General features: G+C 41.2%; 1 protein-coding gene across 7 annotated transcripts in view; it reads right to left on the reverse strand.

The window, feature by feature from the left end:
* The window catches only part of ZNF827 (zinc finger protein 827), a 175,630-nt gene that overhangs the window by 52,151 nt on the left and 102,018 nt on the right, over positions 1 to 21,461 (reverse strand). For all 7 annotated transcript variants that reach the window (XM_030816201.1, XM_003257774.4, XM_030816202.1 and 4 more), the window contains one exon: positions 13,186 to 13,289. In XM_030816201.1, the coding sequence (XP_030672061.1) occupies positions 13,186 to 13,289 (104 nt within the window). The remainder of the gene's footprint in view (positions 1 to 13,185; positions 13,290 to 21,461) is intronic.

A 21,461-nucleotide genomic window follows, 5' to 3' on the forward strand; every position in this document is an offset into this window, starting at 1 on the left:
AACTGTATGAAAAACTCATTTAACTCTGGCTTCTGGTTAGGGGAGCTTACTGAAGGAAGACGGCTGGGAATTATTGCTTTATATTTTTAGCAGTTTACTTGATCTGGAGATTATTCATTATGGCTCCAAATTATTATATGAGTAAAGGCCAATTCTAAAAGAAAAAAAAAAAGTGACTTGAACACAATGGTTTCCCACTTTACTTTTTTAACTTTTAGAAATTATAAATGTAATGTAAATTGATGAAAAAAAAGAACAAAGGATATAAACTCAAAAATAAAAGAATACCTCTCACTACTGTCCCCTTCTCCCAATCCCTGTCCTTTCCACTTGTCAGTGGTAATCACCAGTCACAGTTTAAGAAATTATCCATGCATATACAAGCTATTATGTACACATAAATGTACTGCCTCTTTTTTAAAACATAAATGGGATCATGTCACGCATGTTGTCAGCAGCCAGTGTTTCCTTTTTTTATCTAACAATATGTCTTAGGCATTTTTTCAAAGAGATTCCTACAGATCTCTTTCATTCTTTTTTAATGGCTGTGGAGTTTCCCACTGAATATTCATGGCTTATTGAAAATGGTTTCCTACCTATGTGCATTTAGTTTGTTTTCAGGTCTTTATGCTGCAAAGTGTATTTTTGTCCATATCCCTTAAATTTACTTGCTCAAGTCTATTTGTAGATTAAATTCCTAGAATGAGACATTGACGTCCAGCTCACAAACTAACATGGAGTGTTACACTTCTCTGCAACCAAGAGAACTCATTTCCTTTTTTTTTTTTTTTGAATTAGGGTTTCACTCTGTTGCCCAGGCTGGAGTGCAGTGGCGCAATCCTGGCTCGCTGCAACCTCCGCCTCCTGGGTTCAAGTGATTCTCGTACCTCAGCCTCCTGAGTAGCTGGGATTACAGGCATGCACCACCATGCCTGGCTAATTTTTGTTTGTTTGTTTGTTTTGTAGAGATGGGGTTTCACCATGTTGGTCAGGCTAGTCTCAAACTCCTGGCCTCAAATGTTTGGCCTGCCTCGCCTCCCAAAGTGCTAGGATTATAGACGAGCCACTGCACCTGGCCCCTCATTTCTGGTTTATATTTTTAATAGAGTATTTCATGTAAGTATTACATTATGTAAGCCTAACCATGGCTCACAGTAGACACAGAGAAGGAGACTGGGAGGAGATGGAATGCAAAAGCACTTGAGAGTGTAGGAACCTAAGGACAGAAATGGCTGTGTACATGTGGTGATTTCCAAAAGTAAGGTCCGTCTCTGTTGTTTCTTGTAGGGGTGAGGAGGTCTACGACTAGGGAGGTGTGCAGCTTGACAGCTGTAGAACGTTGTTTCTCTCTTCATGTGCAAGACCTTGGAAGTGCCAGGAGATTTGTGGGACATGTTTCCCAAGCAAGAGGGAAAAACCACGCACAATCTTTTAATCATTTAAAAGAAATACAGATATATCCTTTTCATGGGCTGCCCAAATTCCTTAGTGATTTAAGCCTGAATTTAAATCTGTCTCATACACAGTTTACAGTAAGTATTGATGAGAGACTCCAATGTGAACTTTTGCCTTATTGGGATCAAAATATAAAACTGGCCATCACTAAAATAATTTATATTTGAAAAGAAGCTCATTTGATAAAAAAGATTCTTTAAAACATCTGTTAGCTCAGAGATGAGAAAAAAATTCTACTTGAAGTAACTCCAAGCTTTTTTTTTTTTTTTTTGAGATGGACTCTCACTCTGTCAACCAGGCTGGAGTGCAGTGGCACAGTCTGAGCTCACTGTAACCTCCACCTCCTGGGTTCAAGCGATTCTCCTGCCTCAGCCTCCCGGGTGGCTGGGACTACAGGTATGCGCCACTGCACTTGGCTTTTTGCATTTTTTATTTTTTATTTTTATTTTTTTAGTAAAGACAGGATCCCACCATGTTGGTCAGGCTGGTCTTGAAACCCCAACCTCAGGTGGTCTGCCTGCCTTGGCCTCCCAAAGTGCTGGGATTACAGGTGTGAGCCACTGCACCCGGCCAACTCCAAGCTTTTTAATATGAGACTAATGACAGAGGGAATTTTTATGACTGGGAGATTTATTATCACATGAGAAAATCAGTCTTCAGTTTTCATATTAAGTATTGGACTTTCACATCAAACCATCTAAAGTCTTCTTGTGCCTCCATCTCCCACTATCTGCTTCCAGAAATGCCTTAAAGTTTCTTTAGTGGTTGGCAATCAGCTCTGCATCTAAGGTGAAAAAAACAAATATAGCCCTGCAATCTTTCTACTGTCAAGGTAAACCATTTTATTTTTATTTATTTATTTTTTGAGATGGTGTCTCGCTCTGTCACCCAGGCTGGAGTGCAGTGGCATGATCTAGGCTCACTGCAACCTCTGCCACCTGAGTTCAAGAGATTTTCCTGTCTCAGCCTCCTGGGTAGTTGGGACTACAGGCGCACGCCAACACGCCCAGCTAACTTTTGTATTTTTAGTAGAGACGGGGTTTCACTGTATCGGTCAGGCTGGTCTCAAACTCCTGACCTCAGGTGATCCATCCTCCTCGGCCTCCCAAAGTGCTGAGATTACAGGCGTGAGCCACCACACCTGACCTAAACCATTTTATTCTAAAAGGAGAGTTACTTCATGGGACAGTCGTCCCCTCCTCTGTGGTTTGGCTTTCTAAGATTTCCATTACCCATGGTCAACTGTGGTGTGAAAATATTAAATGGAAAATTCCACAAATAAACATTTCATAAGTTAAAAAAAATTGTGTGTTGTTCTAAGTTGATGAAATCTCTTGCCATCCCACTCTGTCCTACCTGGGACGTGAGTCACCCCTTTGTCCGGCATTCCATTAAATGCCCATTAGTCACTGACATCCTCTGCTCCTGACATCTATCAACATTATCATGGCTCCATGATCCAGGATCACCAAAAGCAGATGATCCTCCTTCTGACACAGTGTCAGGTCAGTAGCAGCCTCACACTACGTCACAGCAGTTGTCATTCACCTCACTTCATCTCATCATGTAGACATTTCATCATCTCACATCAGCACAGGAAGAGTGAGTATAGTGCAAGAAGATCTTTTGAGAGAAGGACCACATTCGCATAACTTTTATTATAGTATGTTGTTATTAAATTGTTCTATTTCATTATTATTGTTAATCTCTTGCTGTACCTAATTTATAAATTAAACTTTATCATAGGTATGTGTGTATAAGAAAAAACATAGTATTTCTAGGGTTTGGTACCATCTGTGTTTTCAGGCCTCCACTAGGGGTCTGGGAATGTATCCCCTGAGGATGAGTGGGGACTAATGCAGTGTGAGCACCGCATTAGGTAGAGACCAATTCTATTTATAAAAGGCTTTATTGTACATTTTATTTTTGCAAATGGATTCATTTTAACCTGTAGCAAAAACAGACCCGTATTATAATCAGTCTTATGAGTGCATGTGCATCAGTCAAAGTTTAGATTTTATCCTGATGACAACGGGAAGCCCCCCTGGTCGGCAGCGGCCTGATGAGATCTGCAGTCTAGAAAGACAGTCGGACTGCAGGATGGAAAGCAGGGATTTGAGGGGGTGACACTGGAGACAGGAAGACCAGCCAGAGGCCACTGTAATCCAGAGAACTAGTGATGAAGACTAGAATAAAAGTTACTGCAGTTAGGGTTAGGAGAGATCTAGGAGGAGGGATCGATGTAGAAGGACATGGTAACTGAATGGAAGTGGAGGGTGAAGAAGAGGTAATAATGAAAGATGGTGCAGCAGATAGTGTTGTTCCTCATGTCCCTCCCCAGTTACAGGTTGAGCCTCCCAAATCCGGAAACCCCAAATCTGAAATGCTCAGAATTTGAAGCTTTTTGAGCACCAGCATCACGCTCAAAGGAAATGCTCTCAGATTTTTGAATTTGGGATGCTCATCCAGTAAGTATCATGAAAACTATCTGTCTAGATATAAAAAATCTAAAATCCGAAATATTTTTCTGATCCCAAACACTTTGGATAAGGGATACTCAACCTGTATCACTTTTCCTTCACGGCTTCAATGCCTTACTTCCCACCACCAGTGCCTGCATGTATTTCCTATGGGCTTTCTCTGGCCCCTGAAACCTGGTTGGCCCACTTGTATGGTAGACCAGAGATTGGGGAACTAATTCTCCTGGGAGCAGCTTTAACTGATGACTGGCTGCATACATATCCCAGCTGTCTCACTCTTGAGGTAGGAAGCTCTTAAGTGTGTATCCTACATTGTGTCCCAGAGGTCCCCAGGGAAATTAATCTCCATTTGGCCACATTGGTAACCTGTTTGGCTGGTTTCTTTTGCTTGGCTCATTTTTCCATCTTGCTACCAGTGTTTCCTGGTCTCACCTCCTAAAAAACAAACAAACAAACAAACAAACAAAAACCAGGCCGGGTGCAGTGGCTCGCGCCTGTAATCCCAGCACTTTGGGAAGCCGAAGTGGGCAATCACCTGAAGACAGGAGTTCAAGACCAGCCTGGCCAACGTGGTGAAACCCTGTCTCTACTAAAAATACAAAAAAAAAAAAAAAAAAAAAAATTTGCTGGGTGTTGTGGCATGTGCCTGTAATCCCAGCTACTCAGGAGGCTGAGGCAGGAGAATTCCTTGAACCCGGGAGGTGGAGGATGCAGTCAGCTGAGATCGTGCCACTGCACTCCAGCCTGGGTGACAGAGCAAGACTCTGCCTTGGAAACAAAACAAAACAAAACAAAACCCTAAAATTGCACCCAAATTTGCCTCACAATCTGCTTCTGGGGGAATCCAAACAAATGGTGTCCAAACTTATGGTGTGTGCCATGGTGGGTGATGATTATGATGCTATCTATTAAGACAGAAAAATAGTAGAGGAGGGTTTTAATTCATTGATTGATGTTTTTGGAGGAGTGGTATGAAGAAAGTGGGAGGCAGGAGAAATGACATCTTCAGTTTGAAGCCCTTTGGACTGAAAGAGCTCCAGGGACCTTGATGTGGGATGTCTGAATGGAACTTCTGGGGATGGCGTGGTAAACCTTATATCATGTGAATGCAAAGACTGGCCACACTTTTGCATTTCTAGTGAACATCTTTTGCTTCTGAATGATAAAGTGAGAACAGAAAAGCTAAGTATCTTGCTAAGAGACACAATGAATGAGGGAGAATAGCAGAAAATGAAAAATGAAGTCCTGGACCATCATTCCTATCACTACATCAGGAGACAGCCATGGTGTGATGTGGGAGTGTCTTCCTTACCACAGAGAGGCACTCATTTGGCCTAGGTAAGATAATACAGAATAGATTTGTTTGAATGAAAATAGATGGTCTAGTTTATGAGTGGAATTACTTTTCTTTTTTTCTATCCTGGTTACCAGAGGGCAGTTGCTGCCCTGAAAAGAAATAAACACAAAGAAGAAATTGCATGAAATGAGAATATGTATTTTTGATAGCAAAGGAATGGAAGAACATATTGTATATACAGAAAAGGCCTTGTAGATTGAATTAGCCAGTCCCAAACTGAAGCCAGGGTCACTGCATTGCAATTTTCAAACAAATACTCTCCATCATCCATTACACATACTCAAGAATTTGGCCTTTTATGGCACTATTCATTCTCGAGGCATCTAAATAGTCTTTGCAAAAGTAAAAAAGCAACCACAGGCACTGCTGAGGCCTTATAAAGGGTGTTTGGAATATTATGTGAGCACATATAAATTTGATAAATTTGCTCTGTTCAGAGGAAGAAACTAGGCCAAGGCCAAAGTGGCCACAGCCCTGGGGATAACCTATGCTTGAGAAACAAAGTCCTCAAATGGAATTTGGATTTTGTTGAGATGGGGTCTTGCTATGCTGTCCAGGCTGATCTCAAACTCCTGGGCTCAAGTGATCCTCCCACCCCAGCCTCCTGAATAGCTGAGATTATAGGTGTGTGCCACCACACTTGACTTGGATCTGGGTTTTATAAGGGCTTTCGGATGTTACCATTTCCCACAAAGCACAAACATGAAAAGTGTTGATAATTATTTTTAATAACAAGTGACTCAACCCATCTGGGCAGACTCAAACCATATGGGCAGAGATAAAGGGGCGTGGCCACACAATCACAGTTTTTTTCTTTACCTTTGTGGCTTTCTACAGATTCTTCAGGTAAGGCATCTAAACAGGACACACATTTCTCCTTTAGAAAGGTTACCACCCTTTAAAAAAGTATGCCTGTACTTTAGTGTGTGAACCTATAAATGCTGGTCTATAGGGGCTGACAACTTAATTTAATTAGTTAATTACTGAGAAGAGTTAACTCAGACACATAGCTGACAGTGCCTAATGAAAGATCTTTCTCTACAACTAGTTTCTAATAGAGTCAACAGCTCCCCTTTGAAATCCACCTATACTCTAAGACCAGACTAGGCTGGTGGGGGACAGATGGGGCTAACAAGGAGCACACAATCCTCAGCCTCAAATAACATTGTCTGGATCAAGAAAATCCACAACTATGAAACTTTCTCCCTCTAGTAAACAGCTGCACAGACTATAGCTTATTTCCTGCAAGTACATCAAAGAAGTGCCATCAGCAGTGTGGAATAGTTTTTGCATTTGAAATGCAACAGGAAGAAGATATATCAACCTACATGTCATTAGTTTGGGGCAACTAGTTTGTGTTACAAATAGAAATGTGCCTGCAAACTAGAAGTGGCATAATCGAAAAACTGTTGTTATCATTATCACTGTCATAGTCTGAAGCAAATGTGCCCTCCTATTAACAGCCTGAAGGTATCCACTTGGCATCTAGACCTACCTATTTGTAAATAAGCCAATTAGTCTTGACAAATGCAGAAATACTATCATAAGTATGCAGCTTGATGAATTTTCACAAAATTACCTATGTACATGATGAGTAATCAGATAAAGAAATAGAACGCCCCAGCTTCCTAAAAGCCCTTCTCATCCCCATCCCAGTCACTACCTCTCCCCAGTACTGTGTCTTTCAAGAACTACTTATGGTGACTTTTCCCTTTCCCAACTTTCACTGTAGGTGGGAGAATTTTAGTAGTAAAGCCCCTAGACTAGACTGATTTTCTCCCGTGCTAGCATATAGTTTTGGCCCTAGAAAGAAAATGAAGGAGTCTGGGCTAAAGTTACAGTGCCATAACAGATGTGTATTAGTTTATTTTCACACTGCTATAAAAATACTACCAGAGACTGGGTAATTTACAAAGAAAAGAGGTTTAAGTGACTCACATCTCTGCATGGCTGGGGAGGCCTCAAGAAGCAGAATCATGGCAGAAAGGGAAGCAGGCACATCTTATATGGAGGCAGACGAGTGAGTGAATGAAGGAGGAACTGCCGAACACTTAAAACCATTAGCTCTCGTGAGAACTCACTATCACGAGAACGGCATGGGAGAAACCATCACCATGATCCAAACACATGGGGATTACAATTCAAGATGAGATTTGGATGGGCACACAGAGCTAAACCATATCAAGATGACAGAACTTTTAATACAGGGGATGTGCAAGGAGCTTGTAGACCTTCTCATCTCTTTCTATAGGAAACTGGGCTAGGACCAAACCCAAGTTCTCCTGATCCCCAGTCTAGAAATGTTTCTTTTACGCTGCTGACCAGATCATCACTAAACTCAGCATTACATATTTTATCTAACTGGGAGTTTTAACACAGCTTCATAAAACCATTTCTATGAACCAGATGATCCATTAAAAACTACTGACATCCTAACTGAAAGAAATGTTCCAAGTGACTATGATATTACTAGATATCAAAGCATTAAAGGAAGAGAGGAAAGATAGAAACAGAAGAGAATACAATTAGAATTCTGTTAATCAACAGTAAGTACTTCTCATAAATTATTTCAAGTATCTTACTTAAAGGACTAATTTTTATTTCTAGCTAAAAGAAGACGGTGCATCAGTAATACTTAAAATGCCAACAGCTACGGTAAATGTGGGCAATACTGGGAGGTGCACTCCTTTTGATCAGTGTCTGGTGACACATTATCTGACTTAGCAGGCAGCAAGATAGGGCAGAAAGAGAGAAAATGTGCTGTGCAGTTCTGGGTCTGAATTCCTGTGCTGCCCCTCAACTGTATGACTTCGAACAAGTTATTAAATCTCTCTACACCTCCAGGTAGTAATTTGTAAATTGTGGATAATTCTTATGTCTCAATGAGTTGTTTCCAGAATTAAAAATGAGATGACATATGTCCTGTGCCTGACAATTTAATAGATCCTTGAAAACTGCTAGCTTCTTTCTCTGTACAAAATGAATCTGTCTCATCACAAAGGAGCTCAAGTTACAAAACGATACACACCAACATCCAATGTTCTATTGTTTATCTATGACTTTGTCTAAATTGAAAAAGAATCTGCTGTGTTTGAGAATGGATTGAAGAAAATAGTTTGCTATAATATAATCCAAGATAGCTTTATACGTGTGTCTCTCTCTCGAGGCATGAGTTGAGAAGTCTTAACACAAAGGAAGGTGACATGCATACATTGAGACATATCTTTTTAAGCCAACTGTCTTAAAGAGGTCATTCACATCTGACCAGGAGTGTGTCAGGCTGAGAGCTAGTTGCAGGTGGCACTCTAATGCAAGGCATCATTTATTCAGATTTCAGGAAAGTATATGACACAGTATATTAGATTGATAGGCAGACCAGAGAGGGGAAAATGGATCAAGAACAAGACTGGGGACAAGGCAGATAATTCCAAACCAGGCTTTTGATTGAACATCAAATTCTGACTGGCATAGCAGGTCCTGAAAGAAACTAAAACTTCCCCCTGCCTACCAAAAAATGCTTGTTTTTGTGAGGGGTGCTGATGTTCATCTTTTCTTGTTTGTACATTATAAATAAAACCAACAAAATGAGTTTTTTTTTTTTAAATGCAAGTTAGGAAATAATGAGGGAAGGGATTTAAGAATATAATTGCAGATGTGCTTTACATCATCTCACTCCAGGCTGCATCTGAAATAACACACGCAAGCATCGGGGACTCCAAACACTCGGAGAGAATTCCATGGAGACCCACATTTTCCTTCACACCCGCCCTGGTTGTGTTTTTGTTTTTTGGCTTAATACAGAGCAAACATACTGTGACTTCAAAATCATAATAACACAGAATGGAAGCTCCACATTGTTTAAAAGCAGTACTAGGATATAAATTCTTAACAGCCTTTGCTTACAGCAAGATGATGGGAAACAGGGACAGCTGCAGGTACAATGGCAATGGGTCTGCTTTTAATACAGAATCACCCACGTGCCCTGAAAATCACCTGACCTCGGAATCTTTCTTCTATTGATGTAAATCTTGCACAAAGTGAGACAACTATAAATTAAATAAAGTACATTAAATTACACGTAGTCTGTAATTTCTATCTCCCCCATGATAGGAAAGCTCTTTTATTTCTTTTGTAAAGTCACCAGCAGCAACATCACCACCCAGGGTACATTCAGTAATCTATTTATGGCTCTAAGGATATTTTGTCCCCACATCCCTCCCGCAGAAGGTGACAGCAGTTTTTAACTCATCATTTTATTAAAGATTCCTGATGCTACCTCTGCCTAAGACATTCGCAGCAAGTGAAAATGTTAGGTCTTGGCTAACACGAGCATTCTTTAGTTCTCAGGAAAGTCAGTCTAGAAATACTGGCAACAACCGCAGCCAGGACACCGTGAAGCTCTGTGTTTATTCTGTTTCTCTGGGACGGTGGCAGCTGTGAGTTTCAGATGCCATCTGCCGAAGGCAAATGCCTAGTTAACTGTGCTATTCTCGATCTCTTCACAGTCCACAGTTCTACCAACCTCTCCCTACTTTGCAATCCCCCTCACTGCTGGCTTCCTTCTCCAACAGGCCTGAAACACAAGCACAACACACTGAAGCTACCATGGATCCCCTTGGCCCAGCAGCTGTTACACCCTAAATGATATTCTCTTCTGGCACCTCCTTACCCTGTGGTCTTAATCTGAAGGCTTCTGGACTCTTCTTCCTACTGGTAGAAGGTACATAACTATATACCAATGTTGTATATATTGTTGAAATAATGCTATGTATTTTCAGCATTTGCAAGGGAAATGGAACTAGGCACATTATATCTCATTAATTATGGTCTCTACTAATTGGGAATCTGAGAGAATTCTCTGGGCTGACATTTATTTTTGCATTATCTGCTGAAAGAAGAGGTTTGCTAAGTAAATAAAGGGTAGAAAGTTTTTTAATAGTAGTGTTTAAACTACCGGAGAGAAGATTTCTAAAGATTCTGAGGCTTTCATTTGTACACTAACAACAAATTATTTTCTACCTAGTCACTAAAGCCAGCTGTCTCCTTTCTGGCTTCCCCATTTCTGCACAGCCACTATCATTTCCTAATTCAACGTGCTTATTAGCAAAGCTAACCAGTCTCCAACCAGCCAACTCATCCTCTGTCTGCTTTTCCTACCCCACTCCTCTTTTTCTCTCTAACTCAGGCCCTCATTAATAAAGCTGCCCTGGAACTAGAGGATCCCGGCTAGGCTCCTGTCATTTGCCCCCAATCCTCTCCAATGATTCGGTAATCTGCTGCCAGATTGGTCTTTCAAAAATTTCATTTTTTCCTTTCACACTCCAATCTTATTATCCCAGATGAAATGTTCTATAAGAACCCATGACTCTTACACTCTAGAACTTTAATATCCTCAACTGTAGCTTCAGTGTCCTTGCTCCCAGCACTGCATTTAGCAGATTACTAAAATAAATGTAGATTCACAATATTTATCTGAACCCCATGGGGCCAGATGTAATTTGGGATTCATACTTCTTTCTCATTTTAGGACCACAATATGGTGCATAAAACATATTTTATGTAACATCCCAGTGGGCCTGAAGCAACACTTCATAGTCAAGTACATTGATAGTTCTGCAACAAAATGTATAAATTTCACCTCTTGTTGTAATAAATAAAGACAATAAAGAAATAGCCTCCCATTAGGTTTTGCCACAAAATATTTATACAAAAAAATTTTGGTTGGTGGGGTTTTTTGGATTTCAGAATTGTGATTAAGAGACTGAGAATGTATAGTAGGTATATTTATCCATGGCCATTCATCACTGTCCAGACTTGAAAGAAGTTAAGTTTTCTTTAAAGGTCTCCACACTGCTAACTTTGATTAATTCAGACTGTTCTTCTCCACAATTAGTCCAAATTATTGAGGCCTTCCTTACAAAAGTGTCTTCCAATTATGAGAACTTCATGACCACAAGGTTGTCCCTATCATTTTAAATTTTTTTCTAATTTTAACTCCATTCCCAAAGCATTTTCACCTTGCTTATTAAAACAAAAAAAGTCTTTTTTTTTTAAGCTGCTTATTTTAACAAAATGTAAATGTAGTCATTTTGCTTTTCTCTACCTAAAGAAAGGCTTTGGCGAAGTAGGGTAGATTGATTATCTTTCAGCAGGGCGGGTTTACATTTTAAAAATCTGAGTTATGCTGACCTTCTCCCCCAAATAAGAGTTAAGCTTTTAAAGTGTGAGTTCATCTAATATTTAACATAAGTTTATCAAGCAAATCACAGAAAACCTCCCTATGCACAGTTAAGCATATACTGCAATCACTCTTTAGGTCAAGTTTTAACTTGACCAATAAACCCTGCTTTAAATACTGCCAAGCCAAACATAAAGCCAGCAGTGCAAGGTTTGTATATATATCATGGGATGCTGGCCATATGGGTCACAGCATTCTGACAGGCAATTCCTAGGCAGTTATTTTGACATTAGAAAGTCACAATCCATCAACTTAACAGCAGGGCAATAATTTTGGGACCAGGGAGATGGCTATTCAAAATGACACTGTGGGAAGTAAACGGTAGTTCCAAGAACTCCTGTTTGAGTATGAAGACATAAACTAGGCAAAATTTCTTTCCACCTCTAGAACCAGCCATTATGTAACGTGTTTTTGTGTAAGCACGTTATTTCTGGTGTTTGAATAGAAAAGCCCCGCCTGCAAAGCTAAAAAGCATGCAGGTATCTGGATTCTTTGGCTGAATATGGGGAGATGAGAAGAAATGGAACTACCCTTATGAGACTCAAGGATGACAAAGAGTTGCCTTCCCCACCCCCACCCTCCACCCCAGTTTGTCACAAACCATTTCCAATGACCTGTGATACCCGAGGCCAATATTTCAGATGTTACTGAATTCTTTCTGCATTGCAAATTAATCAGTTCTCCAGTGCCCTGTGAAATAGGGCTCCTTGAATATGTGAAGGAGACTTGGATTTTACTCTTGAAGAGGCTGCGGGGCCAACAACCCTGCTGTGAGTCCTGCCCTGCACACAGGTGGCCACGGTCTCCTGGACAAATGAATGTGGATGGAGGCTACCTAGTGCTGCTGAGATCCTCTCCACAGCTGGGAGGGAAGGTAGCAACTGGCGGAAGTTTCCTGGCTGCTAGATTGGTGGTGGGCGGGGTGGGTATGGGTTGGGAGTATGAACTAGAGTGCAGCGATTCTCAGATGTTCTCATTTCCCAATAACTCCGAGAACACACACATAAGCCTTCCAGGATGGCCATGCTGCGCATAAGGAACAGCAAGCACATCCTTCCTTCTACCCGGGAAAGGAGAAATGAAGAAAGGAAGAACGGATATAAAATGATGTACTGATGGCTGAGACGGCAAAACGGAGCACTGGATGGATATATGTAGATACTATGGCCAAGAAGAGAGACAAAATCTGGGTGGCAAGTTTTCCCCAATGAGCTGTCTTGTTTCCATGCAAACTGAGGTGGTCTTTGTGGTGGCCCACACCGCCTGGGGTCATGACCTGGCCTACTGGGGACTAGTGCTCTCGCCACTGCCCTCCCCTATATTCCTGGCTGCCAGCCTGAAATACAATGTGTAAAGCAAATTATTTTCAGGTTATACTTCATTATTTTAAAGAAAAAGAAATTCATTATGTGGGTGAAATATCAGCAGGTAAAGAACAATAAGCTCTTAAAGCAAAGAAGAAGAGGCTTATTACTGTAAACATTTTATTTTAATAAACTTTTGTAGCTTAAATTGAGTTTCTCCTTCTTTTCTAAAACCCAACCTTATATGAATAACTACATCTGTAAGCTGAAAGCATCTGAAAACTCACACATTTCAGAAAAGTAATTCTTAAGCAATCAACAGTAGAAGCAAAGCCAGCAATGTTTCCATACCTGGAGCTGATATTCTTCCGTGCAGCACAGAGTCACTGGGCAGCAGTTCTTTTGAATTGGAGGTGAATGGTGATTGTCTAAATGTGTCTTCTGAAAAGAAAGGGCTGGGGTGGGGGAGGGGGAGTGAGGTTTAGTAAATTAAAGTTATTTAAGACACCCAGAGTACCTGGCCCCAAATACAAACATATGCAATATTGGAAAAGGTGTTGTTGTTTGCAATGGTGTTTAGTGAATATAAGAAGATTGTGCTTCAAATGGAGAAAAAGAAAAGTCATTACATCAGACAAGTGCCAGCTGTACCTTCTGCCGATGGGTTTTATATTTGGGGGGAATATATGAAACATCATCTTTGAAACACTGTTAAACCCATAGAGGAGGACAGCTGAGCAGTACATTTTCCTCTTGCTCTATTCTTTCTGTGTGTGTGTTGTGCCCTGCCTGGGTCAGAATGAGAAAGGGCCTGTCTGTGGTTTTCCAGGTAGAGATGGAATTGCCCTGGCTCACCCATATTCTGTCACCTGATCCCTCAGGGACCCACTGCACACATCAAGACAGATGGCTGGGGCCAGGGACCAATACACTGAAGGAAACATGTCACTGGTCCCCACAGAAACGAAAACTGCAACTTGAAATTGTGTTGGTTCTGAAGGAGTTAAAGTCAGAAAACCAGAAAAAGGGGCTGCCAGAAGGGACCCCAGGGAGCTCCCTCATTTAACATGAAAGAAAGGCCCTGACCTGAATGATCCTAAGCTCCCCTAGTGACTCAGCAAGAACTAGAACTAGGGTCACCAGACATCCTGCCAGGGTTCCCCCTAAAACCATGACCACAGTGAACACAAAGGATTGAATGTTTTTAATTAGAGAATTCTAACTCGGTCACAGGGTCCATCTTCCAGGCCTCTAAAATAAAATGTGAATAAGTACTGCGATCACATTCGAGAATACTGGAGTATCCATCAGTGTCCAACCTAGAAAATGGAAAGCCCTATTTATTTACAACAGAGGAAATTCAACCATAGGAACTGGGTACCCAGATAGTGGAAGTTCCAGAGGGTAGTAACACAGCCCAGAGATAGGAAGGGCAGGAAGCCATTGCCACCCTGAGGCTGGAGGGACTAAAGGCGGAGATAAATGGAGCCCAGGTCATGGGAGCCAGAGCACTAGAGGAGATGCAGCTGCCGTGGGAAACAGAGAGGGAGTGGGAGAATACCCAGGCTCTACCTTAAGCCCCACCCCTACCTCTCACCAGTGCCTCTGATTGGCTGAACCTTCCCGGAAGGCAGGGAAATGCAGCCAGGAGGGATCAAAACCCCCCACCACTCCCCTGGGCAAAACAGCAGATCTGGAGCAGAACAACAGACCAAGCCTAGGACTCCCAGGACTAGGACTAGTGCTGCTTTGCTAAACATGCCACAAGGCTATGGTTGCTATTATTCAATTTTAAAAAGGGAATGTTAAGATGAAAATGGAAGACACTTTCTTTAAAGTAAAACATACATGGATAGATAATATAGTTTTACATGACTGTGTTAGGCTAGATTTAACACAACTTTGTATGCCATGGTTTTTCTTTGTATCTTAAACACAGAACGATTTAAATAGGCTTAAAAAGTGAACACTGGCTATAGGCTAGTAGGAGGCAGGAAGTGGGGAGAAGCAAAGGGGCAGATATGTTGCTTTCTACCAAACATCTCATAACCTGCAAGGGTGGCTAAGGCCGTGGAGGAGGGGACACAGTGTGACCACGGGGCCGGGCCTGGCCTGGCCCGGGAGCCCAGGAAGGGCCTTCCTGCAAAAGCCACCATGGGCGGAATGGACAGTAGGGTCATTAGGGTTTCAAGGAGTTGGGGAAGGGGGCTCCAGCACTGTGAGAAAGCACAGCCAGGCTGCAGAGCTGGAGGAAGGCCCATGGTGGAGGGAAATGAGTCTGGACCCTGTGTGCAGTGATCATGGCTTTGTCCCAACAGTAGTGAGGGCACTGCAGTGTCTTAAGTAAGGGGGTCAGGGAACTGGACTTCAGTTTCAGAAAGCTCCATGTGGCTGCAGCAGGCAGTGTGGCCTGGGGGACTTGCAGAAGACAAGGCGTGTGGCCAGTGCAGCAGTCCAGATGGGACGTGGTGATGCTAGCGGCTAATGTCGCCAGCCAGCAGCGACACTTGCAGGTCGAAGAAGTAAAAGGGGGGGGCTGGTCAACACCACAGGTACATTTGGGAATAACCTTCACCTAGCTTTCTAGGTGAAGTGAGCAGAGGCTGCTGTGCTATGTCCTGGGAGTAGTCTCCTGGGTCTTGCTAAGTAGTGGCAATGGGCTAGCACTGTGTCTTCACATGCTCTCTTCAAAAGTGCGGATTCCTGCTGATGTGAGGAGTGGAGCCCTATTATCACTGAGCTGCTCAGAAGAAATTGAATTGAAAGGGAGACAATCACCGAGGGAAACAACATTCAAAATAATTTTCTACCCTGGATGCCAACTTTATCCTGCATAGAAAAGAAAAGATTTCTTTTGAGGGAGCAGAGAATTAGAAAGGAGTCCTGCTGGATACTAAAAATGCACAAAAGGGCTGCCAATGTTTCTATGGGGCAAAGAATCAATGGAGAAACTTTTAGAAGGCAAGGCTGCTTAAGGCTGGTGTAAGTCCTAGCTACAGAGAGAAGATATTATTAGGTTAACAGGGAATTGGTCTCAGACCAAACACACAGCTGCCATGCTCTGCATTTGGATCCGTTCATGCCAGGAGGTAGCGAGTGTGGTAGTTTTGCAGAAAGTTTGGAATCAGAAAAATTGGAGTCTGAATTTCATATTGGTTACTTCATAGTTAAGGGACCTTTGTCCAATCAATAACCCCTCTAGCCTCAGTTTCATCACTGAAAAAGAGGTTTAACAATGCCATCTTTTAGAGGGTGCTGTAAGGGTTCAAATTAGATGTTTCATGTTAAAGTTCTCAGTACATAGTACATGCTCAACAAAAAACAGCAACAAATGCTAAGTATCTGGCACTGATTTAAGGTGCTTTGTGTGTATTAACTTCACTTGGTCCTCATAAGAACCCTATGAGAGTAGCTACCGTTATTATAGTAGTCCCCCCTTACCCATGGTTTGGCTTTCTGTGACTTCAGTTATCCACAGTAGAGTACAATAAGATATTTTGAGAGCGAGACCGCATTCACATAACTCTTAATCCAGAATAAGAATACTGTTATACAGAATATTGTTATAATTGTCCTATTTTATTATTAGTTATTGTTGTTAATCTCTTACTATGCCTAATTTATAAATTAAACTTTACCATATGTATGCATAGGAAAAAGCATTGTGTATATAGGGTTCAGTACTATCTGAGGTTTCCGGCAACCACTGTGGGTCTTTTTTTCTTTTTTGAGACAGAGTTTTGCTCTTGTCGCCCAGGCTGGAGTGCAATGGCGCAATCTTGGCTCACCGCAACCTCCGCCTCCTGGGTTCAAGTGATTCTCGTACCTCAGCCTCCTGAGTAGCTGGGATTACAGGCATGTGCCACCACGCCCGACTAATTTTTGTATTCTTAGTAAAGATAGGATTTTGCCTTGTTGGCCAGGCTGGTCTCGAACTCCTGACCTCATGTGACCCGCCTGCCTCGGCCTCCCAAAGTGCTGAGATTACAGGCATGAGCCACCGCACCCTGCCAACCACTATGGGTCTTGAAACATATTCCCTGTGGATAAGGAGGGACTACTGCATTATCCCTATTTTACAGATGTGGAGACTTAGGCACAAAGAAGTTAGGTAGTTGCCCATGCCCATGAGTTGAGCATGCTGGCTTCCCCATCTGCACTCTTTCCTGCTCAGCTACACTGCCTTTCGTTGGTCCGTTAACACCTAAGGAATTTATGGACAATAGAGACCCATGAATCCTTGCAACAGATGGAGAAAAGGAAGAGACAGAGAAGGGGGTGATGGAGGGGAGTAGGGACCAGTCGTTTCAGTACAAAGGTACTGAAGGAAGCTGAAAAATTTTTCTATTGAGAAATAGAGCAAGTAAAAATAATTTTTGTCTTTATTTCCCTATAGAAGTTAAGATATGCCCCCAATTTCCTAAAACTTTTACCACTCATGGGCCTGGTCAATTTGCAACTCTAAACATTCACCACTGCTGCACCTACAGCTTCCCAGAGCAAGCCTGTCTCTGCTATTAACTCTAAATGAAGAAGGAAGGGTAAAGAGGTCGTTAGCTGTTTGTAAGCTTCTATTTCGCCAAAACTATAAAGCACATGGTGGCACTATGGCTACATACACATCTGTGTATTAATCCTTCTGGTGCCCAGATTAGCTTCATGCTTCAGGAAGGAGAAAAAACTAAACTTGGAGCATGCCCTATAGAGCAGAGCTTGCTTCATGGGATTAGATCTCCAATAACACTGGTTATCCTTAACTCTCTGCACAAGGTACTAAGAAAACAGAAGACACTCCATGTGTAACTTTGTCCCATGAAAGTTCATTTTTAGAATGCTGAGATCATATTCCGTAAGTTCTTTTTCTTCTCCTGTGCCTCACAGTGACCGTGAAGTACAGAAGCACATCCGTTCTCAGGTGACGCCCAGCTTTGCGGTGGACAAAGCACTTCAGTAAGGGGTGGTGAGGCTGACACCTCGTTCATGCTGTTCAGTGACTGTCACTGTTGGCAGTGGGCAGTGGAGAGGCAATTTAGAGGAGGTACCGGACACAGGATGAAGCGGGCTGCATCTTCCCAGGGAGTAAAACAATCCATGAAATACATCGGACTTTACGACGTGCCTTGAAGCATGTTTGTACTGTCCTCCAACTGGTAACTTCAGCCAGTTACCAACTATTCCAGTAAAGGGGCCAGTTTGGGAACACCATATAGCCCTTGCTTCTGAATCTTCAGCTGCCTAGACTTTAGTCATTTTATTATGAAAGCCCATCCATCCAGAAAGTAAGCCAAGGAAGTGGAAAAAGGCAAAAAAAGAGATTTATTTCTGGTTAATATTTTTGGTAAAAAGTTGATAGAGGAGGAGGCGGAAATTAACAGCTAATGGGGAGGGAATCATCACTTATTTTCACTCAACAAAATCATCTATCACAACATATCCCCTTTGGCCCGGGTCAAAGACAGGCTAGCTGGAAGACTTACATAATTCATATAAATATTCAGTAACTTTTCAGTAGCAGCATCTGGAAGTTGATGGTATGGACATCAAAGAGCCCAAGCCCCCTGTTAATTTCCCTGGGTTTTGAAAATATAATCTTATAAAACTTATATCTACTTGAGTTTCTTTTCTGGACACAGTGAAATGGCTGTGGAAAGTATATTTTGATTTTTCTCCTGTAGAAAATCTAAGGGCTAAGATATGAAAGGGCAGGGGTGTCATAGTGAGTGGACAATTCCAGGCCAGGCATGGGATGTGGGGTCAGCAGCACAAGGCTGAGAAAGGAAAAGATTTACAATAAATAATAAAACAGTCCATAAAGGATTATGGCTCTAAATAGTGATACATTTTGCTAAGTGCCTATTGTGACACCAGTATTTCCACCTTTAACACCTGAGGGCCAACAGGGAATTTTGCCTCCTGCAGAATAGAAAGCCCATCTTACTTAAAACCAACCCTCCCCAAGTGCCACCACTGAAACCAAACGTTACAGGGATTCTCATTTTGACAGCAATAACAAAACCAAAAGAAAACAGAAAAGAAGGTGAGTATAGACTGTGAGAGAAAGTTCAGAAAAGACCTTCTTTGGTAAAGACACAACAGTTTTAAAGGAGCAATAGAGAAGAAACAGATTTTTTTTCTAAGAGACAGTAACTTTCAGGACTAAACTTGGGAATGACAAATAGAAAAGAAAAAGATTAAACAAAGAAAGAAAGACTGCACTGTAATGAGTTTTTACTTGGAACTCAGAAGGGACTAGATAGATCAGGGTGGCATGAAATTCTATTAAATGTAAGAGTTTCTACCAAACCATCCTAAAGTGATTCTGACTTCCATCTGCACAGAGACAAATTACCTTAGCAAATTTTTTTAAAATAGTGAATCTTTAAAAAAAAAATTCTTCAGTGAATTAATCAAGTAAAAGTACTCAATTATCATATATTCAGCCATATATTATGTGACCTAACAGGGTTTACAGATTTCTTTCGAGAGCTGGGTAAAACATGTCTGAAAGAATCTGGGGTAATTTTAAATTTTCTTTTGTGTTACTTTAAGGAAATTTAAAAAACAAGCTATTTGACTTAGATATATGTCTGATAAACTATATATTGCAAAAAGAGAGCTGGAAGTCCCAGCGTGGGGTAGAACAGTTCTGTGGGAGCCAACGTGTTCTCTCTCTAACCGCTACCTGCTCCCCAGCAGACCTCAGCCCCTGGGCCCCTCACCAGGTGGTTTTCTAGCCCTCCTGGTAACTGTCTTCCTCCTCTCCACTCAGACCCAGTTGTTAAGCCACAGCAATACTGGTTTTCCATGTTGATACATCATGTTATTTTTTAAGAACTGAAATGCCATAGATTTGTCCAAAATCACTGAGCCAGTATTTTAAAAACTCTGACCTTTGAATCACTTAGACCTTGAGAAACCCTCCAGGAGTTACACACGGCATTAACATTTTGAAGTGTACAGGAAGCAGTAGTTGAGAAAATAGTTTTCCATGTTTCCAAAAGCCACAAGAAGAGGCAGGCAACAGATCAAAGTTATCTCAATAATTAATCTGACTTTAGTTCAAGAATCTTTTGAATATGTGGAATATGCATGTTACAGAATTAAAATGGATACAGGTAACTTGCATATGGGATCTCCATGGCTATGTTTCATATAATGAAACTAAAGGAAATGAGAACAAACCGGAAATGTTTTCTTTGAACAAAAACTAGAGCTTGCTAATAATAACAGATTACAGGCCTTGCCAAAGGACAAAAAAGGTGTTTTTTTTTTTTTTTTAAATGCTTCTTAAACATATCAAATAAGAAAGGTGGGTTTATTCAAAGATAAGGAATAAAGGAAATCTTTGTATTAGTTATAACTATCTCCTCAACATCTCCTCAAGTACTCTAAGGTGAGAAGACATTCTTTGAGAAGCTGGAATAGCTTACATGAAAATAAGGTCACAACTCAAAAACAAAAACACTTTATTTTTACATATTTCACTTTTTGAAAAGATCAAATAACAATATTTCATTTTCAACTTAATTTTCATGATTAATGCCGTTTTCTTCACTTTTAGTGATTTTGTTTTTCTCAAATATTACTTCCTTTTATTAATTTATTTGCTAATAACTTAATTGATGCTTAATATTTCTTTTTATATATTTATATATGTACATGTTGTGTAACATATTTATAAGTAATTGTATTTGAAATATATTAAGTGCTTAGTTCTACGTATTTTTGTAAAAAAATTTCAAACACTTTAAAAAATAAAATGCAAACACTCTATACAGTTGCCTCAGTATCATGTGAAATACAGAAGAAATCCCTGACACAGTGCTTTTGTTCTGTGGTAGCAATCACTCTATGTGGCCTAGGACCATGTGTGGTCTTCCTAACTTCCTCATTTTCATTTTGAATGAGCAGTTGTAGAGCTGTTGCTTCTGAAATGTGCCCAGATATTAACATGTTACATATAACAGTCAGGGCCAGTTGTCTTACTAACATTCTTGCAGTCAATTGAAAAGGTAATCTATAATGAAAGAAAACAGTTTTAATGGTATGCATGAACATTGCTCTTCCCTTTTCAATACCACAGAAATGAGGACCCCTGTTCCTAAAGGATTTTATTTATTGTAACAAAAAGGACCTTGGATGGCAGGTTAGAGAATGTGGGCATGGACAAGAGTGCCCAAGATTAAAAATGACTGTGAGTCTCTGCCCTGAAGACAACCCTGACCATCTGAAAGAGAAAATTCTGTATTTGACCATACAAGGGACAAAACAGGGACCTCCTGTGACCCCAGTGGGTTAGGCCTGAAAACTCGGTCATTGATCATGTTGGGCTCACAGATTTTCAAAGAAAGAGGGGCTGTTGTGAATAAAACTTGGATTATTCCTATACATTGGCAAGCTTCAGCTGGGGCATTTATCTAAAAAGCGAGGCTGGCATTGCAGATTCAGTGTGTTTCTAAATGGGCCTGTGGGCAGAGGGGACTCAAGGGTACTCCATCTCTCTACTAGCATATAGGCAGCAGATTTTCTTCTTTAATTTTTGGAGGCGACAAGGAAGCTAAGATGGGTTTCCTCTCCTCCAATTCCGTTGATGTGGCTGCACAACTTGGCTGGGGCCAATGAAACAG

This window comes from Nomascus leucogenys, chromosome 7b (genome assembly GCF_006542625.1).
Source record: "Nomascus leucogenys isolate Asia chromosome 7b, Asia_NLE_v1, whole genome shotgun sequence".
Classification (NCBI taxonomy): domain Eukaryota; kingdom Metazoa; phylum Chordata; class Mammalia; order Primates; family Hylobatidae; genus Nomascus; species Nomascus leucogenys.